The sequence below is a fragment of the Talpa occidentalis genome, unplaced genomic scaffold (assembly GCF_014898055.3).
Source record: "Talpa occidentalis isolate TD23 unplaced genomic scaffold, MPIMG_talOcc4v2.1 talOcc4.7, whole genome shotgun sequence".
NCBI lineage: Eukaryota > Metazoa > Chordata > Mammalia > Eulipotyphla > Talpidae > Talpa > Talpa occidentalis.
The window spans coordinates 105,087,301-105,099,884 of NW_023605083.1; the positions used below are offsets into that span (position 1 = coordinate 105,087,301).

At 53.0% G+C, this 12,584-nt stretch overlaps 1 protein-coding gene across 1 annotated transcript in view; it reads right to left on the reverse strand.

The window, feature by feature from the left end:
• Window positions 1–1,372: 1,372 nt before the first annotated feature.
• The window catches only part of ROR2 (receptor tyrosine kinase like orphan receptor 2), a 164,247-nt gene continuing 153,035 nt past the window's right edge, over window positions 1,373–12,584 (reverse strand). The window contains exons 6-9 of the mRNA XM_037493252.2: window positions 10,082–10,396; window positions 7,985–8,230; window positions 4,741–4,943; window positions 1,373–3,807 (exon numbers count right to left, since the gene is read on the reverse strand). Of these exons, the coding sequence (XP_037349149.2) occupies window positions 2,359–3,807; window positions 4,741–4,943; window positions 7,985–8,230; window positions 10,082–10,396 (2,213 nt within the window). The 3' untranslated portion in view covers window positions 1,373–2,358. The remainder of the gene's footprint in view (window positions 3,808–4,740; window positions 4,944–7,984; window positions 8,231–10,081; window positions 10,397–12,584) is intronic.

Sequence of the window (12,584 nt, forward strand, 5' to 3'; positions counted from 1 at the left end):
ATTAGACGGAAAATGAAGTTCCTCTTTCAGATCAGTGGAATGAGAAGCTCTCCACTTAACCCCAAGTTCTTTGCACAAGCAACAAGGCACTGGGGGGCCAAGGGTTTTGCAGTTCCGATCCTTGCCCCAATCAAATCAGTTTCCACCCAACAGAGAGAGTCCATCCTGACATTAAGAGGTAAAAGCAGGCCTCCCTCCACCTCTCCCCCCTACCCCTACCGTGGCACAGCCAGTTGAGTGCAGCACTGTGAAGCTGTCCGCAGCCTCTGCAGCGCGGGTTCCATGCCGGCCGGCCAGGGAGCTACCCACATGGTGCAGCAGACCTCTCCTGTCTCGCCTGCTATTCCCCTCAGCAGTGTATTTCAGTCAGCCTGCCTGTTCTGCTCCCCACTCTGTCTCTGGTGAATCTTCTCACCTGCTTGCATCTCTGGCCTGTACCCCAGTTCTTGTATGCATGAATAATCTTAAAAAAAAAAAGAGGTAAAGGCAGTTCATTTGAGTGTGCTCCATCTTTGAGCAGCATTGTGCTAAAGCCTCAAGGCAGGAAGAACTGGGAGACCAGTTCAAGGAGGCCCTGAGACAGGATTGATGGATTCTGTAACTCAGTGGCTCTCAGCAACATCAGAACCTTGGGGCACCAGCTAGAAATGCAGTCTTGGTCCTACCGGGGCTTGCCAGGAGCGGAGGGCAGAGGGCAGGGTTGGTTTTGTAACAACCCCTGCAAGGATTCTGAGGCAGGCTAAGGAACCAATGTTTAATGTCACACAAATCCTGGCTGAGCCTTATTGTAGGCTCCCAGAAACACAGAAAACCTCCCAGGCTGTGTCTGTCCATGTAGCGGGGTGTGGGCAGGAAGGGCCAGGCCTGGGGCAAGAGGGGTCTTTGCTGACTAGCAGATGCACCTCCCAGCTTCTCCCAGGGCTCAGGAGCCCCTGACCTCCAGGTGACCCTGACTCAGGTGTCTCTGGTTCAGTTTGCCCAACTGCAGAAAGTCCAGCACAAGGGGCCCTGAGTACCCCGGACAGGGGGTGGGTGCAAGAGGAGCCCTGAAGAGCCCTGCTTCAGAGCCCTGGGAAGTGTCAGGCACCAGGTCTAAACACAAGGGTTCTGGACCTCAGGAGGGAGCAGGTTTCACACCAAAGAGCATCCTGATGCATATGCACTGTCATCCTTGAGATCTTTAACAGAGGAAGCAATGGAATTTAAATCCATCCTTTATATATCCAGGCATATATATCTGCATCCAAATAGGAGTTGCTGGCCTAGAACAAGCCCTCCTAGACTCTAGGACCCCACCAAGACCCTCGGCCCAAATCATCACCCACTGAGAGTCTCCCTCACCCAGCACCTTCCCCCACCCAATGTCCCCACAACCTGCAGAGAGCCAACAGAACATTCCTTTTCGCTTTATTGGATACACCGGGTTTCGAGAGTTACAGGTGAGCCCCATCCCGGGGGCGGGAGGGAGGCAGTGTGCCTGCAGCCTTTCTCCAGCATGAGCTCTGAAATGAAAGGACCTCGCTTACATAGGGGACAAACACAAGCCAACAGAATACAATCAGGTGACATCCCAAAGTGGGGAACGTAAACACTTAAATTACTAAGTCATTATTTTAAAGCTCAAAATACTTCAATGGAAATGGCATACAAAAACCATATAAATTACATTTAAGGTCTGTACATGATTAAAAAAAATAACAATACTGTGCTCTGTACAATATTGCTTCCCTTGGAACATTCTAAACCCAAGAAACCAAGAAAGTGGGCAAAAGACATATGCAGTATCGTTAAAATCACTTCACAAAAATACAAAAATCATGTTGGTTTCTTTTAAGGCACAGTTTAATCGGGGAACTCCTAAGAAACCCCTTTTTCTTGTACTCAGGCAGGCAGCAGGCGGCAGTGCCCAGTTCCCATCAGTCTTTGGCAGCCAAAGAGGCATATATTAATGGCAGGAGGGCACACAGAGAAGAGCAGCCTCTTCATCCTCAGCCAACAGGCTGGCAGGTAGGATTCACAGAGCCGGAGGTCCCACCTTGGCAGGCCTGTTTTCTCAGAGGTTTGCACAAATGGATTCATATGCAAAGTGGAGGGAAGCTGCCACCTCTTTTCCCTTGAAGCATAGGTACTGCCCACCTCCAGTTTACCCCAGGAAAATGCAGGCAGTGGGGGCACCCCTTGCTGCTGGCCACCTCCACCTGGCCAGGCCCCTCGAATCACACGGTGGCCTCAGTGGCAGCTCTATGCAGGACAGGATGACAAAACCTCCCGTGAAGAACCTGCAAGCCAGTCATCAATACCCAGGGCTCGCCCTCTAAGGCGGCAGAGGTTTCCTGGAGCGCCCCGGCCCCGCTGCCCTCAGGCCTCCAGCTGCACCTCAGCCTCGTCCATCTGCAGAGTGTCGTTGTCTCCCAGCAGCTCGGTCTCCGGGACGGAGCCGTCCTCCTCTTCCTCCTCCGCTTCCTGCACGGGGCTCTGTGCCACATCTTCGGGGGTGTTCTGCACGTCCTCAGTGCCCTCTGACAGCAGGGCCGCCCTGTCCGCCACCGACGTGTTAGAGGGCGCGGTGGTGACATACCCTGTGCTGGTGGAGCCGCTGCCGCTGTGGTGGGAACCGGGCTTGGGGACCATCTGGGCGGGCACCTGCTGCGGGGCCATCTGCATCGGGATCTGGACAGGGTAAAAGTTGGGCAGGTAGGCCCCGTAGGCAGGCACCGGCTGGTACCCGTTGACGGGGATGTAGAGCTGGGGAGGGGGCACCATGGGTCTGATCTGGCCCTTCATGGGGATGAACTGGGGCTGCGGGAAGGGCTGGGCCTTCTGCTTGGGGCCCCCGTAGCGGGCGTTGCTCACGTTGCTCACAGGGCTGGTGCTCAGGGAGCTGGTCTGTGTGGCATTGCTGGCTCCCGAGGTCTGTGCCGAGCTGTTGTAGGTAGACAGGTTGCCCCAGGCCCGGAGCCGGCTATGGATGTCCTTGAAGCGGGGCCGCCGGCTGGGGAACTCATTCCAGCACTCGATCATTAGGGCGTACACCCAGGCGGGACAGTCGTCCGGGCAGGGCAGCACCTGGCGGCTGCGGACCATCTCCACCACGTCCTGGTTGGAGTGGCCGCAGTAGGGCTGCAGGCCGTAGCTGAAAACCTCCCAGAGGACCACACCGTAGGACCAGATATCCGAGTCCACAGAGAACTTGCCGTACATGATGGCCTCGGGGGACATCCAGCGGATGGGCAGCAGTGCACTCCCCATCAGCTTGTAGTAGTCGGCCGAGTACACCTCCCGGAACAGCCCCAGGTCCGAGATCTTCACATTCAGTTTGTCGTACACCAGGACGTTGCGCGTGGCCAGGTCCTTGTGGACCACGTGGTGACTGGACAGGTACTCCATGCCTGAGGCGATCTGAGCCACCACGTGCACGAAGTCGGGGGGCTCCAGGGCGGACTTCACTGTCCGGTCGTCATCCGTGCTGCCCACGTCCGAGTGCGGCGAGCGCATGACCAGGAACTCGTGGAGGTCACCGTGGGAGCAGTAGCTGAAGATCATGCTGAGTGGCTGGTCCTTGGTCACCACGCCCAGCAGGCAGACGATGTTGGGGTGCTGCAGCCGCGCCCGCAGCATGGCCTCGTGCCGGAACTCCTCCCGCAGCGGCCCCTCCGCTTTGTCCTTCAGTGTCTTGATGGCCACAGCCTGGGTCTGCTCCCCTGGGGCCGGACCAAACAGGTGGCCTTTGTAGACTTTGCCGAACCGGTCCTCCCCCAGCTCCTCCATGAACCTTACTGTGGACAGACTGATCTCCTTGAGTTTGGCCTGCTGAGAAGAAAAGCCAGTGAAACATCTCTGTCACCAAGACAGGGAGGGGAGCAGGCAGGCAGCGGACAGCATGGCCCCCAAGGACCCACATGCCCCCCCCACCCAGACTCAGCCTCCCAGCCCAGGCAAAAGGCAGCCTGAAACCTTCAACGGGCCCCACCTGCCTGCCAAGTTATTTCCGACGTATGGCAGAAATGCTACCGCAGAGTGTGGGTGTGTACATGCCTATTCACACTCTCACACACTCACCTAGTCATGCCACGTGCCAGCATAAAGTACCCTGTGCCCCCCTGCTGTACCCTCACCTATGGCCTTTCCTGCTGCTCCCTGAGCTGCACCCACCAACCAAGTCAAGCCACCACTGCCAACAGCAGCGCAACCTAGTGTCGTAATGTCTTTTCTCAGAACCTGGTCGCTGAGGGAGCGAGCTGTTGGAAGGAGGCACCTCAATGGGCCTGTTTTTGAGCCCCTCCTGATTAGACTCTCCATTCTGTGCAGCCAGCCTCATCTCCCTGAGCCCAGGGGGTTCCATATCCTCCCCAATTGAGCCTTCCCAGCACCCAGCAAACACTCAGTGACTGCTGTCTACAGAACAGGCATCAGTCATCTCCCCCGAAAACCCTGAAGAGCCCCTTCAAAGCCTGGATGATTCTCCCCAAACTGCTATTATAATGTCCTCCTGTGGGGACAGCTGCGGCCAAGACAGCAGCATTGCTCTAGGAGGCGGCCCATCAACTGTGCGGCTGTGAGCTCTGAGGCTGCCATCGAGTTCCCAGGGGCATCAGTCCTGAGCTATGTCAGAGAGGAAATGGCAGAGCGAAGGACAGCAGAAGAGACGTCTGTCTATCAGTAACTGGAGACCCATAACATCGGGTAACCACCCCCGAGAGAAGAGAAGGAGCAGCCCGAGCAACGTGTGGGCAGAGAGACCTGCTTGTGCTGGCTGATGAGGGGCATCTCCACGTCCTGGCTGGGGGAGGCCATCAGCTGGCGGCGCTGGGGCGTGGAGGCAGATGCCTTCTGCTTATTCCGGCACATGCAGACTAAGAAGAAGAGGCAGGCGATGACCAGGGGGATGGCTATGCTTGGAACTAAGATGTACAGAATCCCCATCTTGCTGCTGTCTTGGGGGCCTGTGGAGAGTAAGGAGCTGGTGAGTTTTCTGAAAGCATGCCCCTTTCCACTCAACATTCGCCACCAGCACACTGCACCCCCAACTCAAATATTTAAAGACAAGTGGACGATCAGGATAAGTTGCACAATGGGACAAACCTGTGCACAGACTTTAAAAATTGGGGGACATGCCCCCAAATGCTCATCCTCCTGTACCTTGTGACACTTTGACAACTGCCCACCAGGCACACAAAATGAAACAGAGGACTAGCGCGATCTCAAAAGGCCTTGTTAGTCAAAGTCGCCAGTGCAGGTCCTCCTAATCTCAGACACCATCAGAAATGGGGGCGTCGTCTTATTTCATCTTTACTGAACTTGATGAAACACATCTGACACCTTCCTCCTTCCTTCCTAGGATTAGAAACGATTCCTCATTCAACATTTTAGTATTTTCCACATTTTTGTATGGTAGCATCTTCGTCAGGATGCCAATTAAAAACGCAATTAAAAGAGCCCTGGCAGCTGGTGAGGTTGACCCAATCCAACACGGACAGAAACAAGAATTCCTGAACAGTGACAGTAGATGTACAAGCTGTCTGGGGCTTCCCGACAAGGTTTTGTGTTTTCTGTTGTTTCCCCCCCAGGGTGAAGAGTGGCGTGCTGTCTCCCTCTACAGGATTTTCGGAGCAGCAGACCTCAGGAACCAGGCAGGTTGTCCCCACCAAGGGGTTAGCGTTGGGGGTTCCGTGCTTTAAGGCAGCAGATCTATCTTCCACTGTGGGGATGTGGGGGGCGAGTTCTCCAAAAGCTGCCTCCCAATACCAACATGGGCCCAAGGGTGCATGACTAGTGGGCTAATGAGCTCTCTATCTGAAGCAAACAAGTGATTTATGCTCGCTGAGGTCCGTGAAAGAGCTGATTCGGTTCTAAAAACACCCGCAATTGTCTCCCATGGTTTAAAAAATAAAAATAAAAAAAAACCCTAAAACATTGTCCAAAACCCAAAACCCAGTCTATCCCTCTGGCCTCCAAAATAAGATAAAGCAAAGCAAATGGTTCTCGCGCCCTTGTGGGGACAGGAGTCACTGGCTCCATTTTCATTACTGATGAGATGCTGCCCCCTCAGAGGAGATGCTGCCCCCTCAGGGGAGACGCTGCCCTCCCCCCTCAAGTCAAGATCAGACGTGTGAGCACTATCCAAACATGGATGACCATTTCACCAGCATCTTAAAAATTATCCACAGAACACATGCTTATTATTCATTGTAATAAACAAAACAGTGAATATTCCTAATAGCCCATTTCACCAAAGGCTATGCTACTGTTAACAGGTTGGTTGTTCACTTTATTTTTCATGTGTATTTCAATTTGACCATGAAATAACAGCCAAGCAATTATTTGGACATACAGAATTAGGGATTTAGATAATTTCCTAAAATAGAATTTTAAACAGAATCCTGGGCTTTCTTCTATAGCCGGACACTGCTCCATGGTATAGATGTATTTCAAGTGTCCAATCCAACCCTACTGATAAAAAAAATTAGTCTGTTTCTTATTCACTATTAAAAATGATTCTGCTTTTCTACCCTATGAGTACAAGTATTTCTGCAATACAAGATTTCAGGGAATCATTAGGTCAAAGAATATACATATTGCTCACTACATTTCTAAAATTATTTTTTAAAGACCTATCTATATTCATGCACAGAAGAGCTGGGGTACAGGCCAAAGGGGTGTGTGTGGGGGGAGAGGATTCACCCGAGACAGAGTGGGGAGCAGAACAGGCAGACTGACTGAAATACACTGCTGAGGGGAGCAGCGGGCGAGACAGGAGAGGTCTGCTGCGCCATGTGGGTTGCCCCCTGGCCAGCCAGCCGGGATGGGGGATGGAACTGGTGCTGCAGTGGCTATGGATAACTTGATAGCACTGTCTTTAACCCCTGCACCACCAGGGAGGCCCCTCATTGTTTCTTTTATAAAGAGAGAGGGGAGGGAAGGGGAGAGGAGGTCACAGAAGGGAGGGGAAGAGGGAAGAGAGACGGAGGAAGCTACTGCCCTACAGCGTGTTTTCTCCCTTAGAGGATCCTGTGGACACCCTTCCTGGCAGGAAATTGTTTTAAACAACTGTAGCACTCCACAGAGCAGGACAATCTGTCTGCAATGAACACACATTCTTAAAAGTGTATGTGTGAAGTGCTGACTTAAAGGGAGCGATAACTCTGGAATTGCCAAATTACTTCAGGTCACGAACACCAGATCTCACTCCCATCACCAGCAGGCTGGAGACACACCAGACCCCGCACTGCCGGGAAGTTTCCAGAAAAATGTGAGCCTTGATTTGCTTCACCCGTTCCTCTCCCTTTATCAGCCTTCTCACAGGAATTTTCCACCTCTGCCTCCAGGTTCCAAAATGTAAGAGTAAGAAGGCAGCGGAGCTCAGATCCCATGCAGACTAGAATGGTGAGATAGAAATGACGGAAATACAGAAATAATCGTGTCTGTAAGGTTTGCAACCCTTAACAACACTCTTCTCCTGTTCAAAATTTAACAGAGAAATTACAGGGGAAATGGTTACCAGATTTAAGTCCTATTCTCTCCTCACTTGGCCACGCCCACGTGAGCTGAGCAGAGTGGGAAACAAGGGTGGGGGGGCAGAGGTGCCCCTAACTACAAGTTCTGGCGGAGCAGGTGGCTGTCATAGTAATGGTATGCATTTTTACTAGTTCTGGGAAATGCTATGTGACAAGGTTAATGGAGAAACAAGATGCCAAATGGAACATCCCAGGGCCATCCATGGAAAGGGGTAGACAGCGGGACCCCAGAATGTAAACACGGTCTCCACCAAGTGGGGTGATTTGTATATTACTCTGCAGACTTTTCTATAACTTAAAATGTCCTATAATGAGGCAATACTACTTTTAAAACCGGCAACAGCTTTCCTTAAAACAAATGGCACGGTGCTGACGTGGGCTGGGGCCCGGGCTACCAGGCTCCTGGCCCCCCGTCATCACAAAGAGCACTCAACAGTCAACACTTTAAAAAAAAGAGAGAGAATACATACTACAAGAGGGAAGGTCACACAGTTCCATGCGTACGTTTTTATTCTGCGTGAAGCACCACGGGCCCTCCATCTGGCCTCCGGGGTTCCGGCAGTAGGCGTGCCCCCCGCCCAGCTCAGGGAAGTCTGCACTGCTCAGGTGGTGGCTGTGGGGGTGCTGCAGGGCCCAGGGCTGGCACTGGTGTCCTGACTTGGTGGTGCTGGCTGTGCCTCTGTAATCCGTGCCGGAGCCATTGTAGCACTGGTGGTCTGAGAGAGAGGAGGCGTTAGGAGGCTGTGAAGTCAAGAACCTTTCCCGCTGGGATTCAATCAGCGGGGTTCAACCAGCTGGGGGTTCAAGTCCACTGGGGTTCCTTTTTTCAACCATACCAAAAAGAAACAGGATAACAAAACCACTTTGCATGCATAGTGGGCCACTTAAACCACTTGGACCCAAACTGGAACTTCCCAAAGACTGAAGGATTTTATATAATTTCCAAGAAAAGCAGCATTCATTTTTATTAACTTATTAAGTATTGACTTAATAAAATTGCAAGCCCACAAATTAAATTTGAGATACAACCGTGACATATAAGGAGAAGAAAATCTATTAGAAGTTATTCTGTGACCTTGAAGCCACCTTTGGGAACCACCAGCCACTCCTTTATTCAGAATGGGGACATCAACTCAACCTCAAGTTCACTTGTGCTAGAAGCAGGAAGGATGATAAACTCCCAGGTCTGGTCCACAATCTCAGGTCCCCTTTACTACTCAGGAGGAGACAGCTCAGACAGCTCAGCAGAGAGAGAGAGTCCCTCCAAGCAGGCCACCCAACCAAGGCTGGGGAGCACAGGCGCAACAAGCTCGGGCAAGCTCACCACAAGGAGGCGCTGTTCTAAGAACAGCCCCAATACCAGCTCATGTAAATCTGCAGCCCAGCACCAGAGGGTGCAGTGCTCACCTGTAATACAGACATGTGCAGCACCACCGCATTCGGCCAACAATGACCACATACATGGCGGTGGTCCCAACAGCCATTGCCATGAAGCCTGGACGTACAATAGGCTGTACCATCTCGGCGTGTGCAATTCCACTCTGGTGCTTATACAACAGTGAAACTGCCTAACAATGAAGGTCTCAGGATATAGCCCTATTGTTAAGTGACCCATGACTGTATAAGGGGACGAGTGTTCCGGCCATGTGCGGGAGCTCATCCTCAGGAAATCAGTGTTTGCACCTTTGCCAGGGGCCTGGACACCAGGCTCTGACTACCAGGGTGGGGAGCTCTGCTGCACCCCTACCAGCAACCCCCAGTATGTACAGCCCCGGAGATCAAGAGATAGGAAGTCTCCCATCTAGACCTCACCCCTCAGGAGGGTTGCAGCCCTGATGTAGCTGGTAACAAGAGCAGGTGTTTTTCCTTGAAGGGGTTGGCAGAACCGCCTGTAGGGTGTGTTCTCTCCCAGGGCAAGGTCACCTGCCAGGGCTGCCCAGGCAGGGTTGGCTAAATCTCCAGAAAGTGGGGCCATCTGCTGGCAGAAAGTGGGGGTGCAAGGAACATGCTCCGGTCCTTTTGGGACCGACAAATAGGCCATTCCTGGGCCTCAGACTCAGAATTAAGTGTCCCCCACTCCCACTCATCACTTAGCTCCCATGTTCCTGCAGAGAAGGGGGGGGGGCTCCTCTATTCCTCCTACAGTGATGACTGGTTATTGTGGGTCCTTCCTACGCTCGCACCAGGCTGGACCTGCACCATCTCCCAATCTAAGCCAGCCCAAGGCTAAGAATCCTCCAGCCTTCTGGAGACAGTTTCAGAGACAGGCTCCAAGAAGCGGGGGAGGAGGGGAGAATCCACACATTTTCCAAAGCCTTTAGGTGCTTGTTTCCCAAGGCAGGTTTGGAAGCTGACCCTGACTCTCCTGAGACTCCTAACAGCCTGCAGGGTAGATAGGCAATAAGATCACTCCCACTGGGGCTGGAGTAGAGGCTCCATGTTCTATAAATAGGCATGGCATCTGGCTGTGGAAATTCAAGACCTGTGACTAGAAGCCGCCCCACACGCACTGGATTGGGTCGCGCCCTCTTCAGACCCCCAGGACCGCCCTGCTGGACGGCACTCACAGCGGCCCAGTCTTTCCGCTGGGATGCCAATGCGCATGCAGTTGGCGGCGTCCGGGCTCTCGGGCATGGGCAGCGCCTCGCACTTGGGCAGCTGCAGGCGCATGAGGATGAGCGGGTTGGAGCGCGCGATGGTATATTCCTGGCGGCACAGGTCGCTCTCCAGCACCTCGCACTCGTCCCGGCACAGTTCCCGGGGCTTGGGCGCCCGTGAGCGCGCATCACACAGCGGGAACACGAAGTGGCAGAAGGACGGGATGGCGAACTGCGAGCACTGGTCTGACAGGTGCGTGGAGGTGCCGATCATGGTGAAGGCCGCTGTGGAGATCGCGAGACCAAATTAGAGCTGGGCCCCTCCTCCTACCTCACCCCCATTATGGGTGCAAACAACCCACCTTTCACACCACCTGGCCCTCTGGCTCCCATCTCCTGCCCCTGTTTCCCCCCCCACCTGGTATCCCTGGCACCCAGCTCCCACACCCTCACCTTCTAGGCACCCTTGGCCCCAACTCACACCCTCGATCCTCATAAGGTCCCCTACCTTAGGCCAACCAAGGAGAGGCCTACCCACCACAGGACCCACAGCAAGTGAGCAGCCCTGGTCTGCTCCACGCAGAAGGGCCCTGGCTCCAGGGCTCCACTCCATCAAAAGTGGGCCAAGAAAGAAGAAAAATAGCTGAAAGTCTCATCCTGCCAGGCGTCTTCCTTGGCAAGAGGACTCCAATTTCTGACCCAAAATCACTTTCTAAGAACCAGCTATGAACAGGTGAGGGGTCGGTAGCTGGGCTTGCAGGAGGCACACAAGAGAAGGGACACAGGAGGACAGTTGGTCCCCCACATCCCTGGTCTGCAGGGTAAGGCCCAGCAGCATGCAGGCCATAGCAGGGAGCCTGTAGCGCACATCAAAGATGAAGACATGCCAGGAAGACTGGCCACCAGTTCAGAGTCAGTGGGAGGAGGAGCAAGATGACAAAGGGACGCCTCCCCTGGAGAGCCCCAGAACAGCTGCAGGGGGTTCAGAGTGGGGAAAGGGGCAGGCTGCCTGTGGGGAGAGCTGTGATAGAGGGAAGCAGAGCAGCAGGCTGGAGGAGCAGTGTCTGGAGCCACGGTCTGTTGGTTTGCTTTTTAGGGGAAAGACATCACAGGATGGAGTGTGATGAGAATGAGTCAGAGGACAGGAAGAACCTGATGCCTGAAGTGCAGACGGAGAGCAGGAGCCGCCAAGACAAGGCTGGGCAAGTGAGCAGGAGCAGGGCTGTCTGCAGCAGGCGCGTAGGCACCTCCAGCCCCCTCCTGCAGGCTGTCCCAATGAGGGTTCAAAGGAACGAACCCCACCCATTTGCGCCCATAAAAATCCTGTTTATAGCGATTTGATCTGGGAAAGCTAAAGAAAGAGAGGCCTGCACAGCCTGCTGTTTTCTGCTAGAAAATAGTAGTAGTAGGAATTTAGTCCCTGGGTCTAGGCTTTACCATGACTTGTAGTACCAATTAGGAGTGGACAGCAGGTGGCGCTACACGCAAGCATCCAACCTCCCACGAGGCCCAGCAGGCCCCAGGCAAGAGCCAGGCGCTGGCTTTGCATTATTGGTACCGAAGAGTTGGTTACTGGGTCCTTTCTGGGCCTGTTCCTTTATTTGTTGAGTGATATATTGAGACCCCATATTGGGGAATAAAAACCCACGCGGAGCCTATAAAGTAGCACCAGGTGAATGGTCCAGGAGGGTCAAACAGGCTGTGTCTACAGCAGTGCCCTGAGCTGGCACTCAACATGCAGCGGATCACATTGTCCTTACTCCTCTTGGCCTTAACTCCTTTCTGGGCCAACATGAAAATCGAGGTCTACAGAGAGTAGGTGGTTCATATGCAGGACCTCTCACAAAATCCAGGCTGGAACCCAGCTCAGTTCTATCATTGGGGAGTTGGTGACCACCAGGAGAGGCTGTGGAGATTGCTTGCTTGACCGCAAGCAGAAAGAATTATCTAAGAAAGTCAAACCCTGTTTTCTTTTGGGTTGTCAAGGGAGGTCACAGCTGACCTAGTTAAGGTTTCTCTTCCTTCCCCGCTGAATGTTGAGGGGTTATTGCTGAGGAGTTATTTCTGAAAGTGCAGGTCTAGGTACTGAGGAGACCCAACAACTCATGTCCTGGTTTTTGTCACACCCTATCACTCTAGAAGTTTCTTGGGGTGCAGCCACCCCAAAGCCTCTAGAATCCCAGAAACCAGATGTCACAAGCACACTCTCCACTTCATAACCAACAAGGTCTCTAAACACAAGTCAGTCAATCTAGAGCAAGCTCAAATTTATTTTTTCAAAAATCAACAAATCTAGGGTATCCTCATTCTAAACGTTTATCTAAAAACTGCTATAAAATCAGCTTGCTGAGATATGAGTTGTTTAATCCTTTAAACAATCCCTAGAGAAATAATTGAGGTACAATCTTGTGCCATGAATCCATGTTTGCCAATTAGTGGGAGGTAAAATTAAATCTGAGGAATGCGGCTAGCA